General features: G+C 35.6%; 4 protein-coding genes and 1 pseudogene across 4 annotated transcripts; 3 read left to right on the top strand and 2 right to left on the bottom strand.

Annotated features, from left to right (window-relative positions):
• Positions 1-2,573: 2,573 nt before the first annotated feature.
• Positions 2,574-5,460, top strand: LOC104713893 (NAC domain-containing protein 100-like). The gene is made up of 4 exons (XM_010431120.2): positions 2,574-2,655; positions 2,781-3,009; positions 4,398-4,669; positions 4,752-5,460. The coding sequence occupies exons 2-4, from the start codon at positions 2,823-2,825 to the stop codon at positions 5,244-5,246; spliced, it is 954 nt and encodes a 317-aa protein (XP_010429422.1). The 5' UTR covers positions 2,574-2,655; positions 2,781-2,822; the 3' UTR covers positions 5,247-5,460.
• LOC104752083 (uncharacterized) lies at positions 5,422-9,072 on the bottom strand. The gene is made up of 14 exons (XM_010431119.3): positions 8,719-9,072; positions 8,500-8,627; positions 8,310-8,381; positions 8,112-8,225; positions 7,675-7,743; positions 7,469-7,579; positions 7,330-7,392; positions 7,185-7,247; positions 6,945-7,100; positions 6,697-6,852; positions 6,503-6,583; positions 6,352-6,413; positions 6,087-6,214; positions 5,422-5,802 (listed from the first exon to the last, which is right to left on the bottom strand). The coding sequence occupies exons 1-13, from the start codon at positions 8,858-8,860 to the stop codon at positions 6,136-6,138; spliced, it is 1,296 nt and encodes a 431-aa protein (XP_010429421.1). The 5' UTR covers positions 8,861-9,072; the 3' UTR covers positions 5,422-5,802; positions 6,087-6,135.
• Positions 9,073-11,798: 2,726 nt separating this feature from the next.
• LOC104715928 (FHA domain-containing protein DDL pseudogene) lies at positions 11,799-12,401 on the top strand (annotated as a pseudogene).
• Positions 12,402-12,553: 152 nt separating this feature from the next.
• LOC104715927 (uncharacterized) lies at positions 12,554-13,495 on the top strand. The gene has a single exon (XM_010433291.3). The coding sequence runs from the start codon at positions 12,752-12,754 to the stop codon at positions 13,289-13,291; it is 540 nt and encodes a 179-aa protein (XP_010431593.2). The 5' UTR covers positions 12,554-12,751; the 3' UTR covers positions 13,292-13,495.
• Positions 13,496-14,845: 1,350 nt separating this feature from the next.
• Positions 14,846-15,684, bottom strand: LOC147939280 (uncharacterized). Its single transcript, XM_087464772.1, has 3 exons — positions 15,417-15,684; positions 15,185-15,325; positions 14,846-15,095 (listed from the first exon to the last, which is right to left on the bottom strand). Exons 1-3 carry the CDS (start codon positions 15,606-15,608, stop codon positions 15,009-15,011), a joined length of 420 nt encoding a protein of 139 aa, XP_087320898.1. The 5' UTR covers positions 15,609-15,684; the 3' UTR covers positions 14,846-15,008.
• Positions 15,685-17,278: the final 1,594 nt, after the last annotated feature.

Genomic DNA, 17,278 nt, shown 5'->3' with positions numbered 1-17,278 from the left:
TGGCTCAGTTGTAACACATCGATGAACGTTCACACACCTCGGTGGATACTACCAAAACATACATGTATATCCGTATCAATCAAATTACGTTACGTTTGTAACAATTTGTGTATGTGTCCGCCATGCAATATTCAGAACGACTAAATTTTAGAGTTCTTAAAAATAACGAATTTTTACATCACTATTCACTAATAAGATGTAAAAGTTTTATTGGGGAAAAAAAAATGGATTTGCGATAGGATGCAAAAATGAACCCAATTAATAAGTACATCATATAGCACAAAGTGCCACTATAGTTTCTATTATCATGCATATATAGTTTTGATTTTCTGAAAATTACATAGTCATGCAAATTTACTTAATTAAGATTATTTTCTAACGGAAATTTTTAATAATTCTTCGTAGTAAAACGTGGTTACCCAATAACATATTAGAATAGGAGAGTTAATATAACACACGCAAAAGATGATTTGATGAGATGAACGTGTCGTAATTTCTTGTACGAGTGAGTATATCTTAACATTTTGAAGATTTTGAACTGTAAACAGATTATAACAATCTTTTAACATATTTTTGCTAATAAAAAAATCGTTATACGTAATGGTGATAGCTTCGGAGGAAACATTAAGACTAAAATGTACAAAGAACGGTAGGTTCCTAATGATCGGGACACTCGTCCTTGATTAAAGACGCATTTCGTTTTCTTTACATGAAGTGTTTGATAAGTTAAACCTATTGTATTTTCTGGAAGACTGTGAATATATATGAGGGAAAATACTATAATATATAGTATATAGTAATATATCTTCTCAAAGTATATAATTGTCGTGGCTATTTTCAAAATCGGCATGTTTCATCTGATAGAATTATAATATATTATTTTAGTTAACGATAAAATTATCTATTTTTTGGACGACACCACTGAGTTCATTGATACAATACACTTGATTGGGGTTAAATGTCTACTAAGTAAGCGAATTTGTGCAATTTTTCTTGTACTTTTGATGACGTACTCCAAGCTAATTGTTTCTAAATATGAGAATATTAGTGTACGTAAATATGTTGTTGTTTTGTGATCAAGTTATTCATATCCTATACTAGCTATTAGTAAGTCAAACCGGAGTTTCTAAATGAAATGTTGGGTTTCGACTTATTAATTACTACTATATACGCTTCTTTGTCGGGTATCATTAATATTTTAGGACAAGTCGTAAAAAGTTTTGAAGCAAACCAATAGTGTGTCCGCAATATTTGGACCGTAAAGGAAATGTGATTATCTATTAAGTTTATACCAAATGATCTCGAAGTGAGAGTATCTAAAGTGCTAGGTTGATTTCCAATTGGTAAATTTTGTTGTTACTAAATTTCTTTAACAACATTTTTCATTTTTGTGAATAGTAATGGAGCAAATGAATCTGCGGGTTGTTGAATGATTATATGAAATCCTTAAAAGATACAATTGAAGGAGACAACAGTTATACAAACCGTCATCCATATTATATCTTTGGTAAAAGTTTCAAAAAAATTTCTTTTCCAAATTGAAGTATAAGATACATTATAGAACTTAATTAATATTGGTCATTTTGTGGTCTTGATAGGAAGAGATTTTTTTTTTGTTCAAACTAATCATAGTCATCATCAACTATATTTAAGAGAAATCATCACCATTTTTCTTTCAAACCTTGTTGATTCCTAGTGATAAACGATTTCTAGGCTCATTTGCGGATTTGGATAATAGTAGGGAGACAAAACGATTCTCTTTTTTTCTTGCTCGATTCGATTCACAACAATAATAGAAAAAGAACACAACCGAATCTTATGTAAATAAACACCAAGTCTAGTAAATAATGAACATGAATGGATAAAAAAATGTGTTGAAAAGACAAAGTCGTCAACTTTATATTTTATTAATATGTATAAAATTACATAGACAAATAATTAATTTTTGGAATAATATTAATTGTTCAGGTGAGAAAAACTATATACCTCCCAACGTAATTATTTCAGGGGACATATATTTATAAGGTAAGATGAATTAGTGTAGTAAGGGTCTAAAAGGAGAATTTCTTGACCAACAACACAAAAAAAACAAAGGATAAAATTTGGACGTGGGAGGTAAGCTGCATGTACCTTGTACTTGAAGACCCTTATTAGGTGAGAGCTTCATGCACACACTCTCTAGTCTCTTCCACATTTTCCTCTTTTTCTACATTATAATTTCTACTCGATAAGATAGTAATGTTAATTCAATTATTTATAGATAATCGCATAAACAATAAAATGTAAATACTTACAAAACAGTAGTATCTTACAAAGCAGTCTTCATTTTAAAGTTCCATGTTTTGCAATCTTGGATGGTAACTGTAATTTCCTAAATATGCAAGAACTTATAAATATGTGTATATATTATAATTAATAAAGGCAAAACCGTGTTATAATAATTGTTTTTTTAATCACATGCACGACAAAAGTAAGAAGAAAAGAAGAAAAAACCCTACCCTTATTTTGTCTTCTTCCTTCATTTTTTTCTCCTCTTCCTTCATATTTTCCTCCTTAGAATAGTCGCAAGTCATCCCTGTCTAGTGATATATAAATACCACCAAAACCCTAATCTCATAAAAGTTTTGGTTGTCTGGTTTTTCTTCTTCCATACAAGTAAGCCCAATATCTCACCCTATACTTGTCATATCTCTTGTTATTTTTTTCTTTTCGAATTCCTCTTTTAGTACCTTTATCTTATGGATTGTGAATCTTAGACATGTTACTATATGTGTTTCAAGGAGATAGAAAGGTTCTTGGATCTGGACTAAAGATCATATAAAATGGAACAAGGAGATCACCAACAGCAGAAGAAAGAAGAAGAAGCTTTGCCGCCAGGCTTCAGATTTCATCCAACGGATGAGGAGCTAATATCTTATTACTTGGTTAATAAGATCGCCGATCAAAACTTCACAGGCAAAGCAATCGCCGACGTTGATCTCAACAAGTCCGAACCGTGGGAGCTTCCTGGTACGTTAATTACTCTTATTACTTTCTTCCTACACACGCGCGCACACACACACATAAAAGATCACATGTATATCTCTTCGATCGATATGTAGATAATTTTTTTTTGATGGGTAGATAGATACATGTGCATATTGATATACATCGTTGATTTTATTCAAGATTGGTATGACCTTATTTATTTGGGTTAGAAAATATCCGAAGCAATTTTTTGAACATATTAAAAACCAAAATTATGTGTTTCTTCTACTTTAAGCATATATATGGTATACATAATACATACATGAGGAAAATGATAGAAATGAGTCATTGAATGTTGAGAACATGCCACACACACACATATATATATGTATGTATATACTAGATCTACACATGTACACATAAATTTAATGATCTTCTATTTTGGGAAGCATCTAAAAGTTCATTAGATATATTTACACCCATTATATATATAATTCGCCTTATGAAAATGCATGCAATAATGTCATGAGGATATTCTAGATTACTAGTCGTAAGTCAGTTAGTGTAAAATTAAAGAGAGTACATCATTGGTTGTAATTCCTTTGTATTAGCTATCCCATTCACAATCTATAAAACTATTTTCTTGTACTATAAACTAATGAATTTGTCCCCCCAAAAAAAAACTAAGGGATAAGCATGTGGTTGTGGTGCACTGGTGCGAAGGCTAGATAGATGTAAAAATCTTTTTTCCCTTTTTCCTTTCGGTCACAATATAAATGTAAAATATATGGAATACATTTATCAAAAGAATCTTTGGAATAGATGAAGTTTCCTTAAACAATGCTCGGTATAGAAAGAGAGAGAGAAAAAAGTAAGCATGTATCTTGAAAATAGAAAGTCACACGATGAAGTTTCCTAACAAACATTAGTTACATGAACGGAAGTCATGCATTCACTACCGTACGTACGTTAATTTCTCATCAACTTATTTTGTCTTTAGTTCCATCCATAATCAAGATATTGATAAACTAACATTATCTTTGTTTTTTATCTAGTTATCTTGGTTCCAAACTGTGCGGATTATTCAGCTTAATAACACATTTTTAAAAAATATAACTTTATAAATAACAAATCACTCATCTAAAAAACCTAAAACATTCATCATATTAGTATTACTCAGCTCAAAATGTTACCACTATTTTACAGTTAACTTCATTACTCTAGGATTCATCTAACATACCAACAATACCATCTTTTCAAAGAGTCGCTTTACTAATCGTCACAAAATAATATATTATTATCGTCGATTCTAGAAGCAGAAAGCTTAATTATTAGTAATATGTTCACATTTTGGAAATGTTTTTTCTTTTAAAAAAAAGTTAATTCGCCAAGTTATTCACAAAGTTTCTGTTTGAGTAAATTGTTGATAGAGAAGGCGAAGATGGGAGGAAAAGAATGGTACTTTTTCAGTCTACGGGACCGGAAGTACCCGACAGGGGTGAGGACGAATAGGGCGACGAATACAGGATATTGGAAAACCACCGGAAAAGACAAAGAGATATTCAATAGCACAACATCCGAGTTGGTCGGAATGAAGAAGACTTTGGTCTTCTACAGAGGAAGAGCTCCTCGTGGGGAGAAGACTAGTTGGGTCATGCATGAATATCGACTTCACTCTAAGTCTTCCTACAGAACCTCCAAGGTATAATATTTTTACATATTTATATATACTAGCTAGCTCAATAATTCTTACTTCGTATCTATGATGGTACACGTAAATGCAGCAAGACGAGTGGGTAGTGTGTAGAGTATTCAAGAAAACAGAAGCAACCAAGAAATACATAAGCAACAGTAGCAGCAGCACAAGTCATAACCACAACCACGTAAGAGCCTCATTACTATCAACCAACAACAACAACCCTAATTACTCATCAGACCTCCTTCAACTCCCACCGCATCTACAACCACACCCAAGCCTCAATATTAACCAGTCCATCATGGCTAACGCGGTTCACCTAGCCGAGCTCTCTAGGGTCTTCCGTGCCTCCACAAGCACCACCATGGACTCTGCTCATCATCAGCAGCTAATGAACTACAACGTCCACATGCCTGTCTCAGGGCTCAATCTCAACCTTGGCGGTGCACTGGTCCAGCCGCCTCCTGTTGTGTCACTCGAGGATGTCGCTTCGGTTAGTGCTTCGTTCAACGGCGAAAACGGGTTCGGAAATGTGGAGATGAGCCAGTGCATGGACTTGGATGGATACTGGGCATCTTATTAAAGTGGTAATTGTCAGTTTAAGTTATGGTTCTTATTTTGTTTGCACGCGGAAGAAAATTCCCTTTACTTGTTGGTAAAACCTTTTTGTTTGTTTTTATTGTCGCATTTGTTTACCTATTCTAGGAAGATATCAAGATTCAAAGGTTAGTCAAGCCAATTATGGTGCGACTCTATGATTTTCAGTTACAAATAAAATAAAAGCTGTAATATTTCCCAATATTTCAAAAAGGATAAAAGAAAGAAAAAAAACATGGCTTTTAAAAAAGAGTAATGGAGGAACTCCCAAATTTTATCCACATAAATCACAAAATACACAAACCAAGCCCTTGCTAGATTTCCTCTAGATGTCTAATCTTCTCTGTATAAAAAGACTGAAAACTTTATATCCAAAAGGCATCTCAAAAACGGAGAGAGAGAGAGAGAGTGAAGAAACACTTGTGCACAGCGAGCTTAAACCATAAGATACCTCTAACATAAGCTGTTTCTTTCATACTAACGAAGAAAACATATAGACTGTTGCTGAGGCACAAAGAGAACGCATCAAAATCCGTCTTTACCTGCAAGAGTATAGCGAAAGGTCAAGCTCACTTGACACAAATCACTCCAAAGATTTAACCTCAGTCACTAGTCAGTTACAGCTTTTACACTACATGAGCACTTAACATAAGGACTATGCATTTATGATTCAGAAACGGGACACACTATCCATATATCAACATCAGTCAGACTCAATTCTATGGAAAGTAAGTTCTGGCTTGGCCTAACGACCTATTCAACGACTGCACATTCTTTGTTCCAGATCCATTCTGCGACGTGTATTTAAGCATAATGTAAGATGTACCTCTAATATTTATAGCACGCGGAAGTAACAACAGCGTCATCATGTGACTTCACTTGTCAGAATGACCCCTTTTGGCCTTACGGCGAGTATGGTGATGAGGCTGTCGGATAGGCTTCTTTGTCTTTGTGCTACAATAAACATATAACAAGCTCACTGAAGGTCATTAAGTGAAATCAAGGATGGTGTATCTGTACTAACTAGAGAGCAATATACTGAAAGTTAATATTAGCATCTTATAGATAATGATTGGTTATAAGAAACTTGCCAGAAGAGCGAACAGAGAAATTTGTACACTATGAAGATGGGTAACGCCAACAAAGCAGAGGCCTGCAGTGAACAGTTTTTCAACTTTTAAGTTGAGAGGCAAAAGAACAAAAAAGCATGATGTCTTAAGAGTACAAGACCAGAAAACATACTGTAAACCAAATGAACTCTTTCGTGGCAAAAGGTTCCATCAGCTCATGGCTCTTCAATTTTCTTTCGACATTAGCTTGAAGCTTCACAGATAGACACACTTATCAGCTTAAAAGACAACATCTTCCTCCAGAAATGATACTACTATTCATAACTAGAATGTATATATAATATACACAGTGCTTCCCATCCTGACCTGATGGTGATACGTTGAGGCAGATTTTAGGGACTCTTTGTAGATGTGAACCGCCTTCTTTGTGTAAGGCTTCATGGTAGCTCTCACCTTATCAACATGTGGTTTTGTGGCCGTGGCTACTTGATCAACGTATGGCTTGCTAAATTTTTTAGCCTCCTGGAGAGCAAAAACAGAACGCATTAAGTGGATATTGTCATCAACGATAAGCTGAAAGACTAATATCAAAAACAAAAAGAAAAATACTTCACCTGGTAATAGGGATCTATATGTTCTTGAAACTTGACAATATGTGGAGTAACTGCACTCTTGGAAGCATGGTAAGCCTCTTTCGCTTTGGTAGATAGTGTTTGCACGTGTGGCTCAACATGTGTTTTAACAGTCTCTTTCATGGCCGGAATATATTTCTGGAAACAGAATTGCGTAAGCATAAGCATAACCATAAGTGCCTCATGAGGAGTAATGGTAGACATTGGTTGTAAGCTGCTTACAGTTTTAACATTAGCCATGTGCGGTTTAGCCCATTTTTCAGCTTGATTTTTGGCTTGTGTCACCTAATAGATAATTAAACTTCATTAGACATACGTTTCCTTAAATAGACATGTATCACCATTCCAATGGATAAACAAACAGTACCTTATGAGTTACTTTCTCCATAACTGGTTTTCCGTGGGCGTCCCAATGTGTCCCAGCAACAGTCTGAGTTCAGGAAGTGCCGACCTCAGTTGAGAAAATCTATTGTGTCAGAAAGTCGTAAGAGACAAACTCTATTTACCTGAAATTTAGCCCAGTGTACAACAAGCCAAGGGGGAAGCCACGCCCCATGAACCTCCATCAGTTCCTTAGCCTTTGTGGTTGCTTCATACTTTGTCCGCACCATTTCTTCCTAAAATTTCATTTTGATAAGATTAAAAAGTGATGGAAAAAAACCAAAAAGTCGAGGAGAACCAAACTTAAACCATGAGCACCATATCATCATACCTCGGAGAGTTTAAGAGCACGCTCAAGTTTTCGTATTTTGTTCTTCTGCTCTTCATTTGTCTTGTGAAACTGCAGGACTCTCTTGTTAAATTTGGCAAAAAAAAACAAAAAGCACGCATCCATACTTGACTTGCATACAATTCCAATTTCTACATTAAAACCAAACATCGACTTTGAAAAGGAGTTGTCCTGCAGAACAGATAATATAACTAGGGACACAAAAACTCAAAAGGAAAGACCAAAAAAAGTTACTCAAGAGCTACATTTAATTGGCTAAAACCTTAAAAAAAGTCCAGCAAAAGATGGAAACAAGGTAGATTAAATAAGAAAAATCAATTACTTTGCACGACCAGAGTTAAGCTATATAAATTGATTAACAGAGATACTAATAACATGACTCACGAGAAAAAAGGAACCAAAGGATGTAAAAAACATACTTTCTCAAGTCTCGAGTTCAATTCATTTAGCTTTTTCTCAGCTGCACTACTCCGTGCTTCTATCGATTCTTTCTCCTTGTTTTTCTGCTCTAGAAAGTTCTTGAGTACATCAACCTGAAACGTTGAGAGTAAAGAATTAAGCAACTTACATGCATATACATATACAAGATGAGTTCTCAAAATATAAAGATCTCTCACCTGCTTCTCTAACTCAGCAGCTCGTGCTTGTGCTTTACTCAACAATTCCACAGAATCTGATGAACCTTTTTTCTGATGAAGCAAAAAAAAAACACAATCAGTGACTCCAAACTGAAAGCAAGATTAGAAAAGTATACAAAGATGAGTGAACAAGGAAGTAAATTGAAGTGAGACACCACTACATGCATACCTTAAGTGAAGAAACCTCAGTCTCCAGAGAAGCAACTTTGGCTTGTCTCTCTTGAAGAAGCTTCTCCTTCTCTGCTAATAACTCTTCTCTCCCTTTAAGTTCTCTTGTTTTCTCATCAATTTGAGATTCTTCACAAAACCCACAAAACAAAACATAAATTGAGAATTCGCACAAAGTTAAAAAAATCGAAGTAACTGTAAGATTCCGAGTTGTAAAAACCTAGGGCACGGATTTTAGAATTAAGTTGATCCAATTCGATTTCACCGCCGTCGATTCCAGCGTCGGCGAAGACGAGACAAGTGGTGAAATTGAAAACCAAGGCGAGAAATAGTAACAAAGCCACGAGTTTCGCGGCCGCCATGTTCTGAATAAAACTAACAAAGAAGATTTGATCTCGCCGGAGATTTTTTTCTCTCTTCTTCGAATTTGTTTGTTTGATCAAATTGGACCTTTTTTTTTTTTTTTTTTTTTTGATGATTGGAAGAAAAAAGACGACAAGTTTTTTTTTTTTTTTGTGTGTGTGAGTGTGATGAGAGTGTGGTTTGGTGACTAACACGTGGCAATATATTCTCAGGATATGGAAAGAAAACTTACTACTGAAGGTAATGTATAAAGTCACTGTGATACTCAAATTGTATTAATATTTCTTACTACTTTTGAAGAAAATACTAAATTGGTTTGGTTTGGAAATCCAATACATCTTATAGGGGTATCCATAATTTATGTGAATACTTTTTCGTGTCGTTTAAAATTAATTTTGATTTGGTACAGTTTTTAGGTTTTTCCTTATTATTTTAACAAATTATCCAATAAAAATTGTATAATTTATTTTAAAAATATTAAAAACAAAACTAGGAAAGTTGAATTATGTAGTGAACTAATTTTTTTAGTAGAATCTAAAAAATGAATTAAAGATATTAACCACAGATTCTCATTAGTCATGTTGTGAATGTGATAGGTATCTTTAAAACTAATTTTTTTTTAAAGTATCTTTAAATGTGTGAATATGTTAATTAGTGTCTTTTTAGAGTCTAGAGACACTTCAGATCTTCAAAACAAAGATGTTTTAAATTTTAAATATTAATTTATTTTTAAGATATCCATCTACACATAACTAGTTACCCATATACCAATTTTTTCTCTTTTTTGTTCCCATCAGTATTTTTGTGATTATTACAAATGTTTAAAGTTACATTTATTTCTATGCAATCTTTGAATCCTCAGTATTACATTTATTTCTATTACATTTATTTCTATGCAATCTTTGAATCCTCAGTATTAAAATTGTTTTCGGTAATAAATAACTTCAAAACATTCTGTAATAAACTAATAGAGTAATGTTTTTGCAATTACATCCAAGCTTACCAGTGCGGTAGCAAACTTTTGGTGGAGTACTAATGGTCAGTTAGGGAGAATGCATTGGCTTGCCTGGGAGAAATTATGTGTAAGCAAACAGTTGGGTGGTTTGGGTTTCAGGAATGTGGATGACTTTAATTCGGCATTACTGGCCAAGCAGTTATGGCGTCTCATAGACGCTCCAGAATCGCTGTTTGCCAGGGTTTTTAAAAGTAGGTATTATCGGAATACGAATCCTTTGGATCCGATTAGGTCATACTCTCCCTCCTATGGATGGAGGAGTATATGTTCTGCTCGCTCTCTGGTAAATAAAGGGCTTATTAAACGGGTTGGCTCTGGGGACACCATTTCTATATGGTCTGACCCTTGGGTACCAGCTCAATTCCCGAGACCAGCTGTCAATAAGGGTCCGTTAAAGGACCCTTATCTTCAAATGAATCATTTAATTGATCGACAAACTAATACTTGGCGTATGGATATGCTTAATGAGCATTTTGATCCACTTGATGTTGCATTGATAAGGGCTATACCATTGGGTGGTAACCAAAAGGATGATCCTTTCGGTTGGCATTTCACAAAAACAGGGAAGTACACAGTCAAATCAGGCTATCACACTGCACGTCATGATGTGGTTCGGACTTTTGCAGCCATTGGTTCAGGCCCGGACATTACCCCTCTACTCGCTAGTGTGTGGAGGGCCCGTTGCCCACCCAAGATTCAACATTTTATGTGGCAGGTTTTATCTGGTTGTATTTCGGTTTTGGCAAATTTGGGACGACGGGGTATTGCTTGTGATTTACGGTGTGTATGATGTGGTGCGGACATGGAGACTATTAATCATGCCATCTTTGTGTGTCCTCCGGCCCGCCAGGTTTGGGCCCTAGCACATGTACCGGTGGGACCTATTTCCTTCCCGACATAATCTGTTTATGCGAATGTAGATCACTTTTTAGGGAAACAGAACCCTGGGGCTCATGTAGCGGCTTTCCCATGGCTTATGTAGTTTATTTGGAAAGCAAGGAATGCACGTGTTTTTGACAATATTGTCGATCGGCCGGAGGATATTGTAAAGGTAGCAGAGGGAGAAGCTGCAGCGTGGCAGCAGGCTCAAGAAGAGGACGCTCCACTGACAACTATTCCAGTAGTTTCGGGGATACCAGTTAGGGTGGCTACTGCTTCCCTCCCTTCGGTTTTTTCGGGATACCGCTGCTTCACCGATGGATCTTGGAAAGCAGGAGATTTGTATGCAGGTGCTGGATGGTGTTGTACCTCGGCCCAGACAGCGTTGCCGTTTTTGGGAGCCAAGAATTTCCGGCAGAGTCTATCTCCATTACATGCTGAAGTTGAAGCGTTCCTTTGGGCGATGCGATGCATGATCGGCCATGACTTCAGAGACGTGGCTTTCTATACCGACTGCTCAGACTTGGTGAAGATGGTGTCTTCCCCTTCCGACTGGCCAGCATTCTCGGCATACCTTGACGACATCAAGATCGATAGGGAAGAATTTTCTTCTTTCTCTTTATCTTTAATATCTAGAAATGCTAATGTAAGGGCGGATTCCTTGGCACGCCAAGCGCGTACATCTCCGCACCAAGTTTTGTTTGTAAACGACTTTTCTACCAATTGGCTCGTTTGAGCTGATCTTTTGTTAAAAAAAGAAAAAAAAAAAAAAAAAAAAAAAAAAAAAAAGTAATGTTTTTGGGTTGCACTTGCACATGTGCGGCACAATGGCTAAGGGTAGGTGGATATTAGGTGCGGTCGTACAACGCCTTAATTGCGAGGGGAAAAGAAATAACAGTTGGGCCGTGAGGAGATTATTAGTGGGCTTTTTATTTGTTGTGTAATCAACCTGACCTGAAACCGTCAGTACTTCTATGTGACACAGGGAATTAAAACGATTGATTAAGAAGGAAAACAAAAAAAAAGGGTTTGTTAGCCGGCGATCCCTACACTAAATCCTTGACAACGCTACAACTTATCGTTGTTGTTCCTCTCTGATCGCCGCTGCCATGTCGAACCAAACCCACCACCGGGAAGCTGACGAGGCTTTGACGACAAAGAAGAAAAAGGAAGAAGAACCATGTTTCGAGCTATCAGGGAAACTTGCTGAAGAAACCAACAGATACAAAGGCATCACACTTCTCTTTAATGAGCCACCAGAGGCTAGAAAACCCATAGATAGGTGGAGACTTTATGTGTTCAAGGATGGTGAGCCACTGAACAAGCCAATATGCATTCATCACCAAAGCTGCTATCTATTTGGACGTGAGAGAAAGATCGCCGACATTCCTACAGATCACCCATCTTGCAGCAAACAACACGCTGTTATTCAGTATCGGGAGGTGGAAAAGGAGAAATCAGATGGTATGATGGGTAAGAAGCAAGTGCGGCCTTACATTATGGATCTTGGTAGTACCAATAAGACTTGCATCAATGGAAGTCCGATTGAGCCGCAACGGTACTATGAGCTTTTTGAGAAAGATACCATAAAGTTTGGCAACAGCAGCCGAGAGTACGTATTGTTGCATGAGAATTCTACTAAGTAAATGAAATCAGAGTCAAGATATATAACCAGCTTATGTGTATCATTTCTTCTGTGCTGGTGAGGTATAGCTATTTGATTTTCTTTGTTAACAAGTTCAAGTTGGTTAGAATTAGATCATTAAATAACCCCAAAGCATATGATTAGCCCAATATTTTAAACAGAAAAACAATTAACCTCTAATTCTGAAATTAATTTAATCAGAGTTAGAGGGTCACCACCTCTATATATCCGCAACTCTCAAAATCCATCACGTCCTCATCACTACACATAGAAAGAGACAAACGCTAAACCATCACATAAACAAGACATTTTACCAAACCTATTTCTTGTCTTGTGTCTTCTATCTTCACCATGGAAGACAAGAAGTCCAACAAGATCAGAGAGATCGTTAAGCTTCAACAGATCCTCAAGAAATGGCGCAAACAAGCGATTGCATCAAAGGCAGCCAAAAACAACACCACCGAAGAGAACAACAACAGTGGCGGAGGTAGCAAGAGCATCAAGTTTCTGAAGAGGACACTGTCATTTACAGATGTAACAGCTGTGCCTAAAGGGTATCTAGCTGTCTCGGTCGGGTTAGAGAAGAAGAGGTACACAATACCAACAGAGTACCTTAGCCACCAAGCATTCTATGTTCTTTTACGTGAGGCAGAAGAAGAGTTCGGGTTTCAACAAGCCGGTCTCTTGAGGATTCCGTGTGAAGTTTCTGTTTTCGAGAGCATATTGAAGATAATGGAGGAGAAGAACGAAGGGTACCTGGTGAAGACAACAACAGCTAAGCAGGAGTGCAAGTTCAATGCAGCAGCGGATGACAAGACGAGTTACCGGCATCCATCGGATTGTCCGAGGACTCCTTCACACCAACCTCACAACATCCCAATGTGCAGATAGTTTTGTTCATTCCTTGCTTCTGCATCTTTTTTTTTTCCCTCCTCTTGTATTGACTTGAGCCATTCTGCTTATTCCCATTTTTTTCTCTAGGAATATGGATTTGTGTGCTTCAAAACTTCCGAATAAGAGGATACATTTCTGAATAATGGAATGTACAAACAGATCATTGAAACTATTATAAGGACCTCTCTGTTCTGTTTCTGACTTTTGTTGTGGCTACCTCAGACTGATGAAAACTTAAAATTTATTTTTTTCTCTGCTCTGGTGGAATTTCTCAGAAGAATCCACCAGCCCATTGATCTAACTATCTATTCCTGATTACAAACGCAGTAGCATCGTGTTACAAGAACAAATCAGATACTGTATAAGCAAATCAGGCAAAAACAATATTTGAGATTCAAACAAATTTTTATAAATTCCTTTGTAATCCAGTCGTCTGCATTTGCAACACAAGTCAGTAGAAACATATGCAAGATAATTCATGGTAACCGAAGATTTTGTTAATTTGGAAACTATAGAAGTTGATCTTTATCTCAGTATATAGAACCTAATGAAAGTAGAGAAGAACAAGTGGACTAAACGTCTGTGTTTTGTATTTTAACTCTAAGCAGAAATCAAACTCACAAGAATCCAAAATGCTATGCCTGTTAAGAGAGAGAGAGAATGGTTCATGTTTCTATTTCTGCAGTTTGCGTTCTTCCCGGAACAGCCATGTGAATGGAAGTTAGAGTTATGTTAAAGTAATCAGAAGATTTAAAATAATAGGATAATGTAATCATAGCAATAATTACGGAATTGTACTTTTAATCACCAAGTGGAATGTGGTTATTAAACTATTCAAAGGAATAAGTACGGTATCCTAAGCTTCTCTTCTATAATAAAAGATAATTAGTAGTATAATAAGCTAATAGCAGAGTCACAGGAATATTCTCATGTAAACTAAGTAGCTCCATTATTGTGATCACATGCATATAACGTCCGTCTCTGGAAAGAGTACGGCAAATCAAAACTCAAAAGGACTGAGTTAACCATCCCTTAAACCAAAACATGATTCAAGAAAAGGGAGAGAAAGATGTTCATGAAATCACATGTTGGTTCTCTGCAATATGATTAATGAAGGTCAAAGTCAAAACATAAACCATAGAGATCCGATAAAAAGGAAAACGCCACATGACATCTCTGTTCCTTGAGATTTAATACCATATATTAATCTAAACAAATCGCCTAATACATGTGCATTCATAATCATCTCCTGAACCTGATATCGAGGATATAATGAATTACAGGTTCTGTAAAGGCAGCAAGATCCATCATCAGCAAATTTAACAAGAACAAAACCATATGCCTTGGAATCATAAAAACAGTTGGAGTGTGTACTAGTAGTAGTTTTCTGCTTTAAAGATGAGTGTTGAGGTTATATAACGACAACCAAATCCTATTTTAAAGGCATCAATCTATGAAAGAATAAACCTATTCAAATGAGACACATTGCAGACAAAAAATCAATAAGTAAAGGTGTGGAGAAGTCAGCTTTCACACATGAACATAGAGATCAGTAAAGAAGGCAATGAGATTCACTAGTCTGATTCAATCGTTACAATGTGGCTATATTTGATATTTGGCAGAGTAAAGACAACATATATATATATAACAATTGGAAAAAGAAAGGAACCTGAAAACTAAAATGGGTACATTGAAGATACCACAAGGGGAGGTTTTAGAACATTAGTTCATCCCCGTCTTCTGAATTAGGAAATGTGACACACTTGAACACTTTACACTTTCCACACAACACAAATCCAACCTGTATTCAAGTTCACCATTTCATAGCTTCACCTCATACATTTTTCAATCACAAAAAAAAAAAAAAAAAAAACTTGCTAAGTTACTTACAGCTTTACAAGTTGGGCATCGTCGATAGATACGATTGTTCTCAGATTTCACATTTGTTTTCTGACCTTGACAGAAATCACAAAGCAACCATCCTTTCCCGTTGCAATCATCACACAATATCACAGCTCCATCGAAATCACCCTTCAGCGTTAAAAAAAAAAAAAACTCCTCAATTTCGAAAATTACAGACGAATTCGATTTCAAATTCATAGACATATTTGTTTGCTGGTACCTGCTGCGACTGCTCGACGAGCTGGGGCTCTTGTTGTTGCTGAAGTGGAACGCATCGAACTGGCTTAAAGAGACAACAGTTACTTCGACGGGACGTGGATGAAGCCGGCGACGGTGATGATGATGATGACGGTGATGGCACGAGGCGTAAATAAGATGAATTCGGAGGATGTAACGTTATCCAAGTCGCCATGTTTTTTTTTTTTTTTTGGCTTTCTTTCCCAATCCAACTCGGCGACGGTTGATTCTCACTGAACAACAGTCAACTCAACTCAAAGTCCGGTAGTACAGTAAATTAGTGGGCTGATAATGGGTCGTTTGAAGGCCCATTAATTTGGATCAAAAATAAACCCATAACAGAAGCTTCTGAGTGTTGACTGTTGAGTGTTGTTGACTAAGGAACCACCACCAACCAAGGGAGATGTATGTATCATTTGAGGTATGCTCTTAGATCTTCTTTTTCTGATTTTTTCGATTCATGTTATTCATCAAATCAATAACGTCCCTGTTGGTAGCCTTGCTAAATGTGCTCGAGTAAGAGGTGGTCTTTTCTCCCATGTCAGCTCTCAGGTTCCGGAGTAGTTGTCACATAAGGCCGGTCTTTCCGAACAAAATTCCCATCGATTGATGTAAATAAATAAAGGGATATTAAGCATTTTAGTACGTTTTCAAAACTTAATTATCAAACTAGTACCGTCACTATTTATAATTGGCAAAATAGGTGAGAGAGTGTTTGTGTGTGAGTGTGTGTGAGATAGGAGAGTTATGTAGGACCCATTTGTGAGATTGAAAAATTAGGATAATTATTTAAATAGTTGTTAATATAATCTTTTTTTGGAAAACTTTTCAGATACAAAAAAAATCTATATTTTTTCTTTATAATTTGATATGCATTTTGTTTAATAATTTTTAAATATATTCTATACATCTTTTTTACCCGTACACTTAATAAAGTGTACGGATGTCTGTACACATTAGTAAGTGTACGGTCTGTACACATTATTACATCTATACACTTAATAATGTATAGAGACATCTGTACACTGAATAAGATATGCAGATACCCGTACATTTAATAAGGTGTACAGACATCCGTACACTTAATCAGTGTACAGTCCGTACACTTAATAATGTGTACAAACATCCGTACACTTAATAAAGTGTACGGGTAAAAAAGATGTATAGAATATATTTAAAAATTATTAAACAAAATGCATATCAAATTATAAAGAAAAAAATATAGATTTTTTTTGTATCTGAAAAGTTTTCCAAAAAAGATTATATTAACAACTATTTAAATAATTATCCTAATTTAAATATCTCACAAATGGGTCCTACACAACTCTCCTATCTCACACACACTCACACACAAACACTCTCTCACCTATTTTGCCAATTATAAATAGTGACTGTACTAGTTTGATAATTAAGTTTTGAAAACGTATTAAAATGCCAACATACCCATAAATAAATAAGATGACCATTGATTCTTTGTTTTTTTTTTAATTCTTTTCTTTTAATGCATAAATTTGAGACATCTTATCTATACTAGTATTTTTGTAGCAGTTTTTGCTCAAAAATACTTTTTGGAAAGTTTTTACATTTAATGCATTAACTTTAATATTAGTTACCAAAACTTCAAAATTAATTATAGGTAAGTTTTTAAAAAATAAGGAAATCTTTCTACCTCATTCAAATATAAATATATGATTTTCTTTCATTTTTTTATTTGAATTTATATTTAAATTATCTTAAATTATTCTATAATACATTAGTTAATAAAAATTGTAATTTTTTCCTGCATATGATGTAATACAAAATTTTAAAAAATGACATATATTACTCAATATATGAATAAAAAAA

Source organism: Camelina sativa, chromosome 9 (assembly GCF_030686135.1).
Source record: "Camelina sativa cultivar CO46 ecotype springtype chromosome 9, ASM3068613v1".
Lineage (NCBI taxonomy): Eukaryota > Viridiplantae > Streptophyta > Magnoliopsida > Brassicales > Brassicaceae > Camelina > Camelina sativa.
This window is presented reverse-complemented; position numbering and strand designations above follow the sequence as displayed.